Source organism: Podarcis cretensis (assembly GCF_951804945.1).
Source record: "Podarcis cretensis genome assembly, chromosome: 10".
Taxonomy (NCBI): domain Eukaryota; kingdom Metazoa; phylum Chordata; class Lepidosauria; order Squamata; family Lacertidae; genus Podarcis; species Podarcis cretensis.
This window is the reverse complement of record NC_137179.1, coordinates 32,256,571-32,275,103: the sequence shown is the minus strand read 5'-3', so window position 1 is coordinate 32,275,103 and position 18,533 is coordinate 32,256,571. Positions and strand designations below refer to the sequence as shown.

At 45.7% G+C, this 18,533-nt stretch overlaps 1 protein-coding gene across 2 annotated transcripts; it reads right to left on the bottom strand.

The window, feature by feature from the left end:
• Nucleotides 1–282: 282 nt before the first annotated feature.
• On the bottom strand, nucleotides 283–18,533 carry CSDC2 (cold shock domain containing C2). Of its 2 annotated transcripts, none has more exons than XM_079993964.1 (4): nucleotides 18,472–18,533; nucleotides 6,596–6,839; nucleotides 5,664–5,786; nucleotides 283–5,417 (listed from the first exon to the last, which is right to left on the bottom strand). In XM_079993964.1, exons 2-4 carry the CDS (start codon nucleotides 6,769–6,771, stop codon nucleotides 5,255–5,257), a joined length of 462 nt encoding a protein of 153 aa, XP_079850090.1. In that variant the 5' UTR covers nucleotides 6,772–6,839; nucleotides 18,472–18,533; the 3' UTR covers nucleotides 283–5,254. The 2 variants fall into 2 exon arrangements, with proteins under 2 accessions (XP_079850090.1, XP_079850091.1); XM_079993965.1 differs by having other exon boundaries at nucleotides 18,371–18,477.

The following is an 18,533-nucleotide window of genomic DNA, read 5'->3' as shown; positions in this document are numbered from 1 at the left end:
CCACACCTCCTACATGCTTAGACATCAGTGCCTGAAGGACTTGAGATGCGAGGTGAGTCCTTACATCTTTCCTAAGGTGCCATTTGGGCAGAGTATATGGCCCATGGTGGTCAGTCTTTCCACCTGTCTTGAACAGAACAGTCAGACACCTAAAGACAAGCCACCCATTTCCATAGATCCAGATTTTGTGACGTCATTCTGGTATTATCTCCTGTACCATTCTGGTATTATCTCCTGTATCTCCTGTACCCTATAAAGGAAAAACGCAAAAACAGGAGAGACTTGTGGGAAAGTCACTTTAATGGTTTATTGCCGGTGTTACAAAGGTCAACACGGGGTCAGACAGGCAAGGACCACACCAAAAGTTGTAAAAACACAGACACACCATAGGTAACAAAGATTATTTCAGAAAGAATCAAAAGCTTTCCCAGAGAGAAGATGCCATTTTGTGGCACTTCCACTGCTATTGCACCTTCAAGGGGAGGGGCAGAGGCGAGGAGCTGCTGGTGTTTAATGTAAGCAGAACAGCAGCAGGAAGTCCCTCTGGCTGTCACAGGAAGCAGGTCACACACAGGGGTCTGGATGCCCCATGGGAAATAGCTTCCTTTTCCTGCTTCGTTCCTCCATTGGACTGTTTGCTCACCTTGGGACGGAAAGACTAAAACATGTTCCTTCCCCAATGCCTATGTCAAGAGCACATGCACCTGAGTTTTAAAGGCCTTTAAAACAAACACCTCACTACTCTCATTTTATCTCGAATACAGAGAGGTGAAGCTCCTCTGTACAATTTGGCTCCAAGACACATAGTTTTGGATGTTGTCCTTTTAATCCAAGGAGGACACAGAATGTTTCCATAACCAAACAGATTAGAACTTGGAAAGAACTAGTCTCAGAAGCAAGAGAAAACCAACACCCTCCCTAGAATGTAGTTGGGCAGCCATTTTGAGTAGTGCTATTTCAACACCACATGGTTGTGTTTGCAATAGTATGCTACAGATTTAGAATATTCACATTGTCAGAGTTTCCAGGTTGTTCCTTCAACAAAGTAGGTACAAGGAGGTGGTGTCATCGTTTTGGTTCCCTGTATGTGGAAAATAGCACATCAGGGGCGGGTTAGGTCAGAACCTCTCAACAATGCGCTCTTTTCTAGATGTAGGGTGTATATTCAAAAATGCTCAGTCTGTTCCAGAAAGACTCATGATTTCGTTTAACCTGTAGATGAACCCAAAACCATTCTAGACATATCCATCTGACCATGTGCTCCTTCTGGAGGGCCAATCCTCATTTCATTTAGAAACCAAAGCCCACATACTTAACTGGAAGCTACTCAGGTCACATCTACACCATACACTTTCCCCCAAGGAATCCTGGGAAATGCAGTCTCCCCCTCACAGAACTACAATGCCAAGTACCCTTAACAAACTACACTTCTCAGGATTCTTTGAGGGAAGCCATGTGCTTTTAAGTGTATGGTGTGGATATAACGCCAGTGTTCTAACAGGACTACATTTAATCTTCCAGCATTGTCAGCACACATGGAGGGAAATAATCCCCCTCTGGGCATCTTTGCACAGACTTTCCTGTGATCATGGTTTGATACTGTAGTGCTAAACTGAAAACATGAGAAGTGCCCCTGGAAAGAAAGAAAAAAGCATGATGTTATAATGCTAGAGAACACCAGGCTGCCATTTTACACCTGTTTCTTGCAGAGTATGCAGTCTATGCTGGCTGCACAGTTGTGCTCCAGCCCCCAACTATGCAAATTCTGTGGGAAACCTTTGGCCCTCCAGATGTTGCTGAACTACAGCTCCCCCCGTCCTTCACCATGCTTGCTAGGGCTGAAGGGAGTTGCAGTTCTGCAACATCTGGAGGACCAAAGGTTCCTCAGGTCTGCTCTATACTGTAGAGCAACTGTTTCCCAACTGTGGGTCTCCGGCTGTTTTTGGACCACAAGGTTGGGGAACGCTGCTATAGAGGACCAACGATCACTGAATTCCCAGAGATGTGAACCACAGAGGACAGGTGTGCAGTAAACAGCCACACACCACCACACGAAAGCCTCTGAAGATGCACAGCAAGTACAAAAAGAACGACTCTGAAGACACCAGTCTCATTCTCACGATTCCAGCATACTTTGGGCTCTATCTACCAAGCTCCTTCCAACTCTCAAATTAAGCCACTCACATGCATACTTGCCACTTAATCACCCCTCTTAGCTCCTACAACAGTGGTGTATACACTTCTAGTGCATCATACAAAAGTTTTACGATGCATGTTCAGCCCCTCTGAAAGGTCAAGCAACATCCGATATGATATTGCCCAAGAAGCTTTAGACTTGTCAGTCTACTGTTCAAAATGAGGTTAGCAACTGATTGACACCATGCAAATTCCTAACATGCACACCCTATCCTGGGATTTTTTTTCTACTCAGAACATCTATTAGAAATCAGGTTTGTGCTTTAGACATGACCCTGTATATCCTGGGGAGAGAAGTAAAAGTTGGGGAAGGCTGGACAAGAACCAAAACATAACTAGATACAATGCCACTAGAGCCCATTATCAATTACTGGCCCATGAATCTTGTCATTGATACACGATTCCTCCATCTCTTGTGCACATGACCCTCATTAACTACAAAACTAGGGACACAGAGGGCCACCAAAATGTACAGGTTAGGATAATAGTAGGAAGAGTAGGAGAACGTCCAAACATCCATCTTGAGGAAACATGGTCTGCAACATTCAGAAACGTAAACACATGCAGACGATACTAAAGCCTACATCTCTGGAGATGCAGAAAATCAAAATGCTATTCTCAAAGCAAATATCCACAGCCAGGAACCACCATACATTGCCCAAGACCATAAAACAGATGCATCGCATAGGCTCTATTCCGTTTCAAATGTTAAAATAGATTATTCTTCTAGCAAAAATGCCTTCATCTGCAGTATTTTTTTAATTGCATTATTTTTAAGCAAGACAAATGTCCTTGGGGAGGGGACTTACATTTTAATATATGTGGGAAATGTAATGTCAGCAGGGTAATAGTCTATTAGTGAAGACTTCAAAGTCAGCCTCTCCCAACTTACTACCTTCTGTTTGAAACCAATGGGGAAATGATACATGTATTGATTCTTCTGGCATTACATTATGTTGCAAATTAAGACACTGCACTGCCATCAGAGAGTGCAGCTGCATTTACTTTAGGAGTAACAGGATGGGGGACGGGGGCAGAGAGAGAATCTCAGTAGTTAAGGCAGGAAGACCATGACGATGTCTGAGCAGGGCTTGTATGTCTGTACCACACACTCCTTACCACCGCATCACTGCTATCAAGAAATCTGGAAAGTGAAGCAAGCTGGGAACGATACTCTGCCACAACTGGGGCCTTCTAGAACAATCCACTGCTATGTGCAGGAGAGTACAGAGTCAATTAGAATGAAAGAACTTATAGTGACAGGTCAAGTATTATTTGCAGATTTTCAATTGGCTTGTGTAATCCAATGCAGGAAGATTCAAATCTTAGACTTTGTAGGAATATGTTTTGCAACACTGAAAAGGATGACTAGCCTTCCGTTAACTGGCAATGCCTAAGGCAAGGGTAACCAGCACAGTGCCTCCAGGTGTTCTGAACCACAACTCACATCAGCCCTGGTCACTGGCCATGCTGGCCGAGGCTAATGAGAGTGGTAGTCCACAACAACTGAAGGGCACCCTATTGTGTACCTCTCTTCCAAGCAAATGATCACCTTACCCTGAGAAAACCTGTTCTAGTGTTCATATATATATATATGTATTCTCTTTCCCGGCTACCCCTCTCCTGATTTCTGTTCTTATAAAAAGCCACAGGAAAGAATCTGCCAAAGAGGGGACTATTTCAACAGGAATTTAAATGAATAAAGACTCCTTGCAACATAGCATTCAGAATGATCTGCTTTTGAAGTAAACCTGTATCAATGGCATGGAGAACAGACCAGCAGTTTTCACAATATTGTGTATTCATCATTTAACCAAAGGATTAAGTACCTAAACTGCTGCATAATACCAAAGAATTTAATATTCAGCGCCTCTGACACAAAGTAACTCACATTATGCCTTGGACAGATAGAAGCAGCACAGGATCTGACATTTCCAAGACAGCTTATGATCGCAAGTTCACCTTAATGATGATGTCCAGTGCCCAGTTAACAGTAAATCCCCAACCCCTGAATTCTTGTCTTGTTTAGTCAGGGGACCGAGTAAGAAAAGTAATTTATTTGTGCCATATGAGAAAGATCTAACAAATTCAGTTGTGAATACCACTCAAGAGAGGGACTTCATGGATCTTGATAGTTTTCAGAAACTGCTTCTTCAGTGATGCATTCTACTTGCTCTCTACACAACACCCTTGAGATACTAGACATCCAACTTGCAATTATGTGTGCAGGGGTGGTGTTGGGGGGTGGGGGAGAAGCAGCATCTGTCACCAAACCAGTAATCCGGTTGCCACAGTTTGCCTAGCTGTGGTAGCCAAACCACTGATCTCAACAGAGAACAACAGCGACATCAGTGGACTTAGGGAGAGGAGTGCAAGTCATGTGATCCCTCCCTTACACAGGGCAAGGTGGCTGGGGAGGGGGAGGGGGACAAGATGGGACAAAAAGCACATACCTACAAGTGTCTCTGAAGATGGCACAATTTGTGTGGGGCTCTGGGAGACACTGTCTTCAGGCAATGTACAATTGTCCCCCCCCCCCTACAAAATATCACTGCATCTCTTAATACCTACTCTGGCTGAGAAGAACAAGAGAGGTTAATGCAAACTCCCCTGTGTGGACTGCCTGGACCAGCCCGTTGAAAAAGCAATGGGATAATTTGTTAAACAGAGCAGGACAATACATAAGACTTCTGTTAATGCATTTAGGGTAGCAGCGAGACAAATAAAAGTCTGCCTTTCTGGATAAAGACACCCCCCAAAAAAACTCGAGAGCTCTTCCTTTGTCTATTCAGGTACAATTATGAGCTCACAAGACATAGGAGAAAATCCACCCAGCAACCCTTTTCCACTTCCTGCTTGCCATTTTGAAAAGAAAAAAAAGCACAGCTACAAACCAAAAGGTAAATCTTAGAAAAGACAACATAAATGCCAACATGTCACACTGCAAACAAGAATTGCCAGCCTGGGCTCTCTGCCATTGCTCCAGCAGTTCCACCACCCACCACACCATTCAACCCCACCTCCTTGGTGGGGTTGTCCTGCAGGCTCAAAAAGAAGTTTACGATCCAATGATTTGGCCAGACCACGTTTCATGCTTTGTGTGTGGAGCTAAATGGGTAAGCACCACCTCCACAGCCTGGAACTTCTGGTTCTTTGGTGGGATGGGGCAGATTTTGTATGTGACCTCATCTCCTTCTACTGGAACATATTCCCCCTCGATGCTGAAAAAGAAAAAGTAAACAACATTTCAGCAGTTTCTTAATTTTCTGTTTAATTCGTCATCGTTATTACTGTATTAATAAATCTATCAACATCCAGTTAACAGGGCTCCTTCATAAATGTGTCCTTACAATGATACTGTTGACACAAGTAGGGTTTGGGAGAGAGAAAGGAGCAGTGACTGTTCAGATGTGAGATATTTGCATCATAACATAAGATGGTAAAGGCTCTGCAGCCATGGAACTTACTCGGACACATGTACAAATATGTCCTCTGTGCCACTCTCTGGGGTGATGAAGCCGTGGCCTTGGGAGCGTGAAAACTGCTTACATACACCCTTGTAGACAGGACCAGCGGAAGCACGAGCCGTCCTAGGAAGAAGAAAGAGGTTTGAGACTCAGTCTAAACCACACTGGCATGTCCAGCCAGGAAAATGTTCATGTGTTACCTTTCTAAACAACCTCACGGTTTCAAGGCTCCCATCCCCCCCCCCAGTCCAGACTAACTGGAACTAAATTTTATACCAATTTAGCAAATCCTCAAAAACTTTTTTGAAATCTGACAGAGGATATCATATTTTTAAAAAACTTAAATTAAAAAGCAACTTGCACAATCTAACATCTCTCAATTCAACAACCACCATAGCTAGGAATGTTGGAGGAAGTTTGAATTAGAAGAGTGAATTGTTGGTAAGGAAACTCTTACTTTGCTTTAGAGTTCTTCCCCCTCCCCCCCGAAATGTTTAAACTCTAGTCCAGATGAGTAAGGTTCCTCAAAGCCTCACAGGTCGTACAATTGATGTGGTCCAAGAAAAGGTAGCATTGCTCATGAACCGCAAGATTCATAGTGTGTCCCAAGGACTGCTCAGAAGACTCTGGGGTATGAATACAAAATGATTCAATAGGACCATTTGACATGGGATTAACCAAAGTTATCAGAAAATAGTGTCATCGTGGTCTTATCACACCACCACTTTCCATCAAAGTCTGAAAGAACTCTGTCAGAACTCGACCACAATCAAATAATGTGCACAAATCAGAAAAAACTCAATTCCTCCTCTCCCCAAGCCCCCTTGCCCCGGTATATTCCACACTGTCAAAGTCTAATTGTTAACCAATTTTAAAATGGAAAAAAATGACCCTGGTGATTCCTAGCTTAGTGGTACAGTCTGGTTACTTACGCAGAGTATGTCCTGGTTCTTTTTGTGGGAAGTGGGCTGGGTAAGTCCCGAAGAAGGTGGGCACCTCTTTCACAGATCCGGCTTCCCTCTCTGTTAAAAGGGAAAATTGGCCACACAGGTGACTTTGGAGAGTGGAGAGGTGGCACAGTGGACTGAGAAGTCTGGTCAGATGACATGGTGTGGCTGTCCTCTGGTATGTCAACAGGAAAGAGGTGATCAACGACTCTCAGCCTTTGGGATCAACCTGTCATGCGAACAGAAAAAGAAGAGTCCTAAGTAATGGAAAAGCTGATTGGCAGTGGTGCCACCAGCTTGTCTGTGGGCTCCAAGACAATGGTCTATGGAGACTTCCAAAGAAGCATTCTAGGGTACTTAAAAACTTGTGTCCATGTTGTCATTAGCACAGAGTGGAATAAATAGTTCTAACTAATTGACTGAGGAACTGTGCAGGCTGGGGCTGAGAAGGCAGCTGGATGGAGCTTCTGGAATCATAACCAACTGCGTAATGGAGGGGTAGCCAGTGTGTGTTGGACTCCCAACTCCATCAACCCCAGCAAGCATGGTCAACGAGTCAGGAGAATGGGAGCTGGAGTCCAGCTATGTCTGGTGGGCACCATATCAGCTACTCCTGGTAGAAAGCCTGCAATGCTGAAGAGACACACACCACTTCCCTCTTCCTAGCCTTGAGATCAGATCAGCCCAACCTCAGAGACCATTTTAACATCACTTCTAAAAGAGATAAAAATGCTGCAGCTCAGTTTGGATAATTACATTTCATCACACAACGCTACCTTTCGGCACTTCCTATGACATTTCGGGTTTGTCTCTTTTGACCACCACACTGCAAAAGAAAAGAAAAGAAAAGGCCCCCCCCCCCGCCCTTTAGATGCAGTTGCAACACAGATGCTTCAGGCTTATTTAACCATATGAATTATCCACACAGAACTGTGCAGATAATTAAAAGGTGGCTGCATGACGTCTATGGCTCCAGTATTATCCTCCAAATATCTAGCTTGCTAATCTTTGGTGGGAATTATAACATCATTTGCTTTCTCTCCTTTTGCTACGTGAGCTGTCACTTCAAGGCTAAAGGAATTACTTCTGCAAGTGATCTCACAAGCCAAAATCGTCTACTCTTCCCGTGCTCCCCTGTGGTCCCCCAGCCCCCCCTGCTGCAGGCACTGTGATGCTACAGTAACAGCAATACGTGGCCAGAAAAAGAAAGGTAACTAAGCAGGTGTGGGGGTGTGTATGAGACACAGACAGAGAGGGAGAGGAAAACCAGCTGACTCAAAGAGCACAGACCTGTCACTAAGCCAAAAGAAAGGGGATTTAAGCGCTCAGCTATTTGGTTAGCAGCAGGCGCCTATTTACTTGCATTCCTTCTGACTCGCCAAAATGGGTGTTTACATAATGCCATAGTAGAACACAGAGAAATCATGCAAGCTTCCTAACCAGGGATCAGGACTAAATTAGGGCAGCAAAAGACAACAGATTCACCGGAAGGCCTCTTGGCCAACTCAGAAACTAGTCCCTATAGCAATAGGGGAAGAAGGCAAGAGCAATAAGGGGATACAGATAACTGGGATGTAATGACCTTAAATATGCAATGTCAGTGGTAGTGTGTTTTTTAAATGCTCTAGGCCAGCCGCCTCCATCCCGATGCCTCGATGGACTACAACTTTCATCAGTGTAGGCTCTCTGACAAATGGTAATTGCTTGTGTATATGTTAATTCATTTCTTTGCATACATTCAAGACTGACCCCGCTTGATATGGCCAACTAGCATAGTGTAGTGGTTAATATGTTGAACTAGGACCAGGAAACCCATATTCAAATGCCAACACAGCCATGAAACTCAACTCTTGGGCCTAACCTCACTCTCCATACTATAATGTTGAGATGATAAAACTGGGGTTGGGAAAGAGTTGTGTCTGAGGCCTTGAGCTCTTTGGGAAAAGGATGGGATATTAAAATTATATAGAATTCAAGCACATTTTTCAAATTCAAACTCTCCAGTACCTCTCAATCATTAACCTGCAGCATGACACTGAAAGCCCAGAACATACAGTACATGCATTTTAAGCCTGCTTAAGTAAGTCCAGAACCAAATACAGTGGTGCCCCGCAAGATGAATGCCTCGCAAGAAGAAAAACCCGCTAGACGAAAGGGTTTTCCGCTTTTCGAGGCGCTTCGCAAGACGATTTTCCCTTTTTTCCCTTTTTCTAAGCCGCTAATAGCCGCTAAGCCGCTAATAGCGCTAATCCGCTAATCCGCTAATAGGATGCTTCGCAAGACGAAAAAACCGCTAGATGAAGAGACTCGCGGAACGGATTATTTTCGTCTTGCGAGGCACCACTGTACAGATTTTAGAGCAAAATGCTTTCCCACTGACCTTAAGTATTTAACCACCCAGTTTAAGACTAGCTGCAGAGCCAATGGCAAGGAGGGGAAGCCCTCTAACATCTAGGAACAGAGCTGAGGGCAATTTGCAGCACTCAATAGTTTAAACGAGGAAGTAAAATCGCAAGTCCAAAAATGTTCTGTGATAAGCTGGCATTGTGCTAATTTCTTATCAGCCTCCATGTTTCTCGCTTGTAAATTATTAACCGGTTTTATTTATTTTTAAAGCTTATATCCAGGTCCTTTCAACCATTTACCATATTTTTCGCCCCATAGGGCGCACCGGCCTATAGGACGCACCTAGGTTTTTTGGGGGGAGGGGGAATAAAGAAAAAAAAATATTTCCCCCCAGAACAGGCAGCTCTCCACAAGCCTTGGGAGACCGGCGCGACTTCCCACCGGCCTCCCACACCTTGCGGATATCTGCCTGAAGCCCAAACCAGGTCAGGGAACAGCGGGAAGACGCGCTGCGCCTCCCCCGCTGTCCCCCGAGCTTGTGGGGCTGGCAGCAGGGAGAAGTGCGCTTCTCCCCACAGCCAGCCTCCAAACCAGGTCGGGGAACCAAAGCCCGGGACGCTCTGTGCAGCACGCCCCAGGCTTCAAGATGCAGGCTGCTATCCGCAAGCCTAGGGAGCCCAACGGGAACTCCCGCGGGCTCCCAAGGCTTGCGGAGAGCTTCCTGAAGCCTGGAGAGCGAGAGGGGTCGGTGCACACCGACCCCTCTCGCTCTCCAGGCTTCAGCGAAAGCCTGCATTCGCCCCATAGGACGCACACACATTTCCCCTTCATTTTTGGAGGGGGAAAAGTGTGTCCTATAGGGCGAAAAATACGGTAGGTCTCAAAGCAGATTACAATGACAAAGTATTCCATATTAAAAATGTAAAACATAAATTAAAATTAAATTTTTGGTTGCCTTTGACCAATTCTTTATGCAGCTCTGTTTATCAGGTTTGTCTCAGAAGAATATCTGATCAGTTGCAGAGTTATACTTTATATTCAGGTAAGCACAGGGCATAGGGACGCGGGTGGCGCTGTGGGTAAAAGCCTCAGCGCCTAGGGCTTGCCGATCGAAAGGTCGGCGGTTCGAATCCCCGCGGCGGGGTGCGCTCCCGCTGCTCGGTCCCAGCGCCTGCCAACCTAGCAGTTCGAAAGCACCCCCGGGTGCAAGTAGATAAATAGGGACCACTTACTGGTGGGAAGGTAAACCGCGTTTCCGTGTGCTGCGCTGGCTCGCCAGATGCAGCTTTGTCACGCTGGCCACGTGACCTGGAAGTGTCTCCGGACAGCGCTGGCCCCTGGCCTCTTAAGTGAGATGGGCGCACAATCCCAGAGTCTGTCAAGACTGGCCCGTATGGGCAGGGGTACCTTTACCTTTACCTTTTTAAGCACAGGGCATGGCTCAGAAGTGAAGTAGAATTAGCTGCACTTCCAAGCCAGAGTGTCGGGACTGAGCTTCAATCTGTTGGCCCTCATCCAGACCATTACTGTTCCCAAGCACTGATTCAGCACCTGAGTCAGATGAAAAGGAGAAAAAGAGATGGATGCCACTGAAATATTGATGGCACCTCACTAGGAATATCTAGATGACCTCACTCACTAGTTTCATATGAAATGTTAAATAGCAAGTTGAAACCCTGTGGGACCCCATGGTATAACTGCCAGGCCGGTTCCCGAGCCCAGTCTTCTGGAATTATCTACCACAACCACTGCAAAGGAATGCCACCCCACCACCCTCACGGACAGCTTACATAGAATGATACCATGGACAGTGGTATCAAAGTCACCAAGAGATCCAGTAGAATCAGCAAGGTCACACTCTCCTGTTCAGTGGCAGACTTTGGGCTCTCAAATTTCAGCAGCGTCCTGTGTGATGCTCAAATTTGGCACAAACCCACCCACCCCCGCCTCTCGCCCTCCATTCTACATCATTGTTGCAGTGCCAGCAACCAGTGCAGCCAAACCAGTCACAGTACCCTAAAGCCACCTCTGCCCAGTCCTTCTGCCATCCATCATCCATCATGGTGACCAAGGGTATTTCAGCACCAAACACAGGCCTAAGGCCAGATAACCTCCAGTCTGCAAACATAATTAGGCTCACCAAGCTTCCCTATTTAGCCTAAACCAGGGTTTCCCAAAATTGGGTCTCCAGCAGTTTTTGGACTACAACTCCCATCATCCTTAGCTAGAAGGACCAGTAGTCAGGAACGATGGGAACTGTAGTCCAAAAACAGCTGGAGATCCACGTTTGAAAACCCTGGGCCTAAACTATACCCATTTCTATCCACCTGTCTATCACCTGGTGTCATAAGGCATCAAGCACAGAACAGATAAACCCACAGGGTCAAGCTGCAGAGGAAGAATTTCCTTTCTAGCTGCTGGTAGAGTTAAGCACTATATTTGAATTTGACAACAGAGAAAGGTGGCGGATTCAAAAAGTACCAAAATCTATCAGTAGCTGGAAAGGAGAATCAGAGCGCATCTGGAGTGTACTCCTCTCAATCCTTCATGTGAAATCAAGTCACTTGACATCACTGGACATAAAAGGACTGACAGGTGGGTAGACCTACCCATCAGGAACTAGCGAGTGCAGTGTGAGAGGCTTGGTCTCCGCTCAGCAGGGATGACAGAAAGGATGTCAGAAAATGTGTTTTGTCTTTAAGAGGAGTCGTCCCAACTCCACTTTAGACCCACTAGTCCTTTTTCGAAAGAAAGGATGAGTGTCGTGGATACCTAGGAACTGGGTGTACAGTGGTACCTCGGGTAAAGTACTTAATTCGTTCCGGAGGTCCGTTCTTAATCTGAAACTGTTCTTAACCTGAAGCACCACTTTAGCTAATGAAGCCTCCTGCTGCCGCTGCACCGCTGCTGCACGATTTCTGTTCTCATTCTGAAGCAAAGTTCTTAACCCGAGGTACTATTTCTGGGTTAGCGGAGTCTGTAACCTGAAGCGTCTGTGACCTGAAGCATCTGTAACCCAAGGTACCACTGTATATGGTCACTAGCCATTCTCTGGTTCACAGGAAGTGGAATGGCTTTCCACTGCTATCCAAGTGGATGTTGTAGGCCCATATACTGTAGCCCTACTGGAACAAAGGGGCCTGGCAGGTAGTCAGAAGTCATCCCTGAAGAGATATCCATCATTATGTTCTGTGGGTGTGATTTCACTCTCTGTATATTTACAGCCAATGGATTAAACGGCAGGCTAGCAGGATGAAAAGAAGTAACACTTGGCATCAATAACTACAGTACTTTGCAGCTTTAGAAAGCAGCAGAACTATTTCATTAATCCCTTGAAATCACGCTGTCTTGCAGTAAGTCTGCTAACAGGCCTACTATAATAGGAAATTCAGAAGAAATGTGAGAGGAGGTAAAAGAATGTAGAAGATCAAACTCTGGTGTCCAAATAATATATTTTCGTTTTGTCCCATACCAAACTTCATTTCCCTGTTCCAAAACCCTTGAACTACTGCTAACAAAATACATTTTATAGCAGCTCTTTCCAGGGTGCCAAGATGACAAGAACCACCATCATGGGTGGAAGAAAGGAGTACCTCAAGGTGGAGAACCTGTGGCCCTCTAGATGTTGACTACAACTTCCATCATCCATGACCGTTGGCCATGCTGGCAAGGGCTATTGGAAGCTGTAGTGCAGCAACACCTGGAGGACCACTCGGAGGCCTGGTCTACATAATCTAGCATTCTGTCCCTCAACCAGATGCTCTGGGAAACTCACAGATAAGGCATAATGGCAACCAGCTATAAAAGCTTAGAGACACCACACACATTACCAGTCTTCATCATTGCATATAGAAGTCACCATCTGAAATCCATCATGAAACCACCACAGATTCTACCCCAAAAAATGTCTGTTTCAAGACAAGTCCTGCTGACTATGAAAGGCCTCCTGAGCTTTTTCAGGTGTCACATTTAATAAAAGGTGAAAAGTAAGAATAGGACATGGCAGCAGAGGCCTGTGATATGGCACAAGCAGGCCAAGAAAGGGGATTCTAGTCCATTACTCAAAATGAGAGCCAAAGTCACAGGTTCTACTCCTATTCTAGATACCAGATTTCAAATATGGTGAAGCAGATTTGTGCATCGTGACTGCAATCCAGCTACAAACCACTTCACAAAAACAAACTGCAGAAGTTATGCCCTTAGCAATCAATGGCCTTGGAGAAAATAGATGCAACAAGCCATCCAAAAGGCAGCACAGAACTGCAGTATTCTTCATCAAGTGTTCAATAGCTTACACTTCAAAACACGAAACATTCTATGAAAGTGATTTTTTATTGTATCATTTTATAGGAACAGCAGACCCAGATGCCAGCTCTGTCCCATTGTCTATCTAGCGACACTATGGCCAAACCTACTGAAGCCATCCACAACGACATCAGGCTCATTCTCTTGCTTATCTTCCCATTAGGTATATACCATTGTCTGCAGACAATGCCCTCCTGCAGACGATGCACAGCAAAACAAGCCAGTCTCTGCACAAAGGAATGGACACAAATCTAACATCAGAAATGGCAATAAATAAATAAAATCAGTGGGGGGAAAGCTTCATCCTGTCAGGACACTCTGTACCTGAACTTAAGGTGGCCATACTGGAACAAAGCAACTTCATAAGGGAAACTGCATGTAAAACTGCTATTAAAACATTCAGTGCTACAACCTGAGGTTTAATCAAGACAAAGGTTTTTCTAGTTACACTACACATAATTGGCTTATCAATGCCTGGATGTCGGTGTTAACAACTATTTTTTGAAATCCCCTAGCCCTGTGCCTATAGGACTGCAACTCTTCATGTACCTGATATACAGGACTGCGGTCTACAAGAGCTTTTGCCATAATAAATAATAAAGCATCATTTTCAGTTTATTCTTAAATGCAATTTGATTTATTGGGTTTGTTTTACTTTCAATTCAGCATTCCAAAGCAGTAATGCTCAGGCTGAAGAGAGGCTGCTGAATTCTGCAAGACGCTTCCCAGCCCACAGGCTAGCTAGTATTAGAGATTAGTCCATTAGGGCAAGTTGGGCATTACCCCGCCCACCTCAGCCTACTCTCAAGCCAGTGCCCCCATCTTCTTACTTGCAACCAGTCCACTGGGTGGCAGCAGCCGACAATGTCCTCCTCCTCCACCAGGTTCAAAATTAGCAGGGCACTAGGCGCATTTTGCTCCTAAAGGCTCTCCATTTGTGAGCACCTCAAAAGTCTGGGTGCCAATTTCTGCGCCTGGCTGACACTCAAGAAGTACTGAAATGTATGTGATCTGAAGCCTCGAAGTGTATGTTAAGCATAGGCAATATTGTAAACACCAAATTAAACATGTATTAACAATTTCTGCTAAAAATGTGGTGTGAATAATGTGTGACTTATGTGAATTGCATATTAGTTCATGCTTATCAAAATAATAAATAAAAAGTATTGCCAAACCCCCTCCCTAGTTTGGCAACTAGACATTCTGTTTTGGCGCCCAACAACCCAGGTCCCGTGGGACACAGGTGGCGCTGTGGGTAAAACCTCAGCGCCTAGGACTTGCCGATGGCATGGTCGGCGGTTCGAATCCCTGCGGCGGGGTGAGCTCCCATCCTTCAGTCCCAGCTCCTGCCCACCTAGCAGTTCAAAAGCACAATTAAGTGCAAGTAGATAAATAGGTACCGCTTTCTAGCGGGAAGGTAAACGGTGTTCCGTGTGCTGCTCTGGTGCCGGTTCGCCGGAGCAGCTTCATCACGCTGGCCACGTGACCCGGAAGTGTCTGCGGACAGCGCTGGCTCCTGGCCTCTAGAGTGAGATGAGCGCACAACCCTAGAGTCTGTCAAGACTGGCCCGTACGGGCAGGGGTACCTTTACCTTTAACCCAGGTCCCAGAAGCCGTTTGGCTCCTAGTTTTTCTATCCCAGTTTCTAACACTGCTCTTCCCCCTCCTCCTTAGTCCCAGTGGAAGTGAATTACCTAGAGGACAGCCCTAGACTCTCTCCAGCCCTGCCACCACTGCAGCAGGCAGAGCAAATCTCTCAGATGGCACTTTTCGCTAAGCTACTACATACACATTTGATTAACATAAGCTTGTCCTGCAGACCAATCCCTTCTTTCCTCTCAGGCCCCTCATCTTTAAATCCCACAATTCTCCTTTTTACATACCTGAAAGATCTTGTCAGACTGAAGGGAATCCAACTGCCAGAAAGCACACTCATGTTTCGTTGCTTAGAACCCCCCCCCCCATCTAATACTAAGGTGCAAGAGTGGTTTATCAATGCATACGTTCTTTCAAAAGAAGTGTGTGTACATATACGCACACAAAATCTGAGTTTAAAAGAGGGCCTTCTCCCACCCGAAAGATCCCCATCTTCTTCCTCAGAGGCTAACCATATACTCCTATGCATCAAAGGTGAGGAATTTTTTTTCCCATTGAGGGCCATGTTCCCTTGGAGTAATCTGTCACAGGCCATGTAACCATCAGTGAAATTTCAGTGCCAGAAGCTGGGAGGGCTGGAACAAAAAGTGAAAGGGGCCAGAGGTCCTCCCACCCATTTTGTGTGTCTCTTTCTATCATTCCTTTCTTCATTTCCTCCTCCTTGCCACTATTAAATTAGACCAAAGGCCACAGATTGCTCACCCCTGCTATACACATCTACAGTATTTATATGCACCCCCACTGTGGCGTTCCTTCTGAACTTACTTCCAGCATTGCATCCTAAACTAGTTATCCTCGATTGCATTTTTAAGTGGACATTTATTGAAGTCTTTCCAGTGTCTGCCCCTTTCAGAGATACACATTAGGCTCTTGGTATCCATCAAGTGTCCTCAATATTCTATGCAAGACATCATAAAATCGCTATTTTTCTTAAAGCAAGAACTGAGTGTTCATTTATGCAGGGGGTTTGTGGAAGCCTCTCCCTTTCCACCAAATAAACACACATACTTATTCTTAGCACCTTCCCATATATAGCCACACCTAAAACTTTAGAGACAGCCCATAAAGGAGATAGAAAACAAAATATGCTTTCTGGCTTGTAAGCCTCCAGAAATAGACTGACCCCAAACTTATGTAGGCAGACAGTGTTGCTCTGTCCTACTCAGACAGGCTTGCAATTTAAATTGTGGTTATAGATCTGGGCAGGGCCAGAGGCTAAGAGACTGAGGCTATGTGGACGTAGCCAGGATTTGAGGGGGGGGGGAGTCTTTTGTTAAGGGGGCAGAATCTCAGCTATGTTTTTTTATTAATTGGGGGGGGCAGATGCCCCCCCCTGCCCATGTCCACATTAGCAGCTTGAAACTCATCAAGGTCATGTCCCCCCTCTACTTTTCAAGTCATTTTTTAATATTGCTTTTCACTCCTGAGAAAAAGGTGAGGATGCCTTCTTCACCCAATGTGCATCACCTGATTTGTCTTCCAGTTCCTGGATGCTGTCACATGCTCAACAGCTGCCTGAAATGTACAACTCCTCAGTCTAGCCACAACTTCCATTTTCTAATTGACTGGAAGCTGGTTTGAGAGAAAGCACGTCAGACAGGAGTATTTCTCAAGAAGCTACAGGATACCTATGGATTGTGACTAATTACATGTGTACTCTGCAGTGGCGTAGCGTGGGGGTGCAGGGGGGGCCGGCCACACCAGGCGCAACATCTGGGGGTTAGGGTTAGGGGGCGCAAATCCATGGGTTAGGGGGCGCAAATTACTTGCCTTGCCCCGGGTGCTGACAACCCACGCTATGCCACTGGTACTCTGCTTCAAACAACAGCAGTGGGAGTAAGCTGGAGTAAGTGGTCAATGTATGCACATGCTGAGATCCAGAATGGGAAGTACCCATGTTCTTGCTTTTGCCATGGACTCACCAGGCCAGAAGGCTTTTCACACGATGACTGTGCAGACAGCAAATGGGCACAAAAGGAGCGTCAATGCCCACTCCCAATTTTCATGTACTAGACCATACAATCCCTATGGATATACAGATTGTACATGGAACCAGAAACCCCCAAAGAGGAAAGGTGAACCTGTGGCCTTGAGATATTGCTGGACTCTTAACTCCCATCCACCACAGCCAGGAATGATAGGACTTGCACTCCAACATCCAAAAGGTTGCATATGCCCCATCCTAGAAACAAAGAATAGTCCCTGACCACACATGCAGTTTGTACATGCACTGGGGCCATACACATGAACTAGTAAATATGATTTTGTACCACAACTAGTTTATTAGGCCCATAGTTATAGAATTAAACAGAGTACCATTTTTAAGATGCCCATCTTAAAAGCACACCGCCCAAGAGGTTGTTATAACATATTAACAGACTACAAGCACCCAGAAATACTTAAATAAACCACATTCATAAAGAGGGTCTGAATCCTTTCCTCCAGGTTACAGATTTCCAGGTTACAGGTTACATTTATTCTCTCTCTTATACTGTTCTCCATAGACTTGTATCTAGCAGGGTTTAAAAAAACCATACAAAGGCTGTCTAGCCAATGCTCATAAAAGCCTATTTCCTTCCAAGACTGGTGATGATAGTGTCATGCAATTGAGAACATTAATCGTCTCATTCATTTCCAGACAGACACCTCTTTGGTGAAAAAGAACTACAACAAGAAATAAATTTTAAATAACAAAAAACCCTGGGTTACATTCCTCAAGGCCTCAATCCCCTTATCTAAAAACAGTCCATCTCATCCCTCTGGTGGAGCTCTGGTTAAGCAGTCACATATACAAGAGGCCGATTATCCAATGAGATTCAAGTGCCATCTTTATGATCTGAATACAGAAGCATCCTTGGAACTGGGAAACAAGATATTTGGGTGGGGTGGGAGAGAAAGAGAAAAGAAGGCAGCGAGCAAGAAAGGCAGGACCAAAAAAGGGGTGGGGACTCCAAACCACCATAGCACCTTCTGATAGCTTCATCAAAAGCCATGCAAACCAAATACTACTTTAGGTTTTTGGTTTTTTTGTAGGACTATCACTGAGCTTCAATTATTGCTTTCACACTATTCCTTTCTTTGACTTGCTGCCGTGTCCATTATAACTTGTTAGGTGCCAAAGCAGATTTAAAAACACACACACACACACACACACACACCTTCCTGGCCAGATCCCTCACCCCTTGGAATAGGAGACGAGAAAGGCGACCCCAGCCTTCGGTTGCAAAGTAAAGCTACCATACAGGCAGGCAGCTATTCGCCATCACCACCTGCCCGGAAAACACCCTTCCCCACAGCCATTCGTCCCCAGCTGAAATCGCCCGGCGCGCACAGACGGGACACGCCTCTCCGCTCCCAGCGCCTGAGGACCTTCTCTCCCCACCCGGGAGACCCGACACAAAAGAGTTAAGCGAGCCATCCCACGCGAGACCATTCGGCAGCCGGCTCCATCACCTTCCTCGCGCCTCCTCGGCGTGGCCTCTCCCGTCTGTCCCCTTCCTCCCGCTCCGGCGCCAATTCACAAAGCATCCCTGCGCGCCCGCGGAGGAAGTTACCTTGCGGCCAGCGGCGCTCCTTCTGCGGCCAGGCTTCTGCTCGCTCTCCTCCTCCCTCTTCT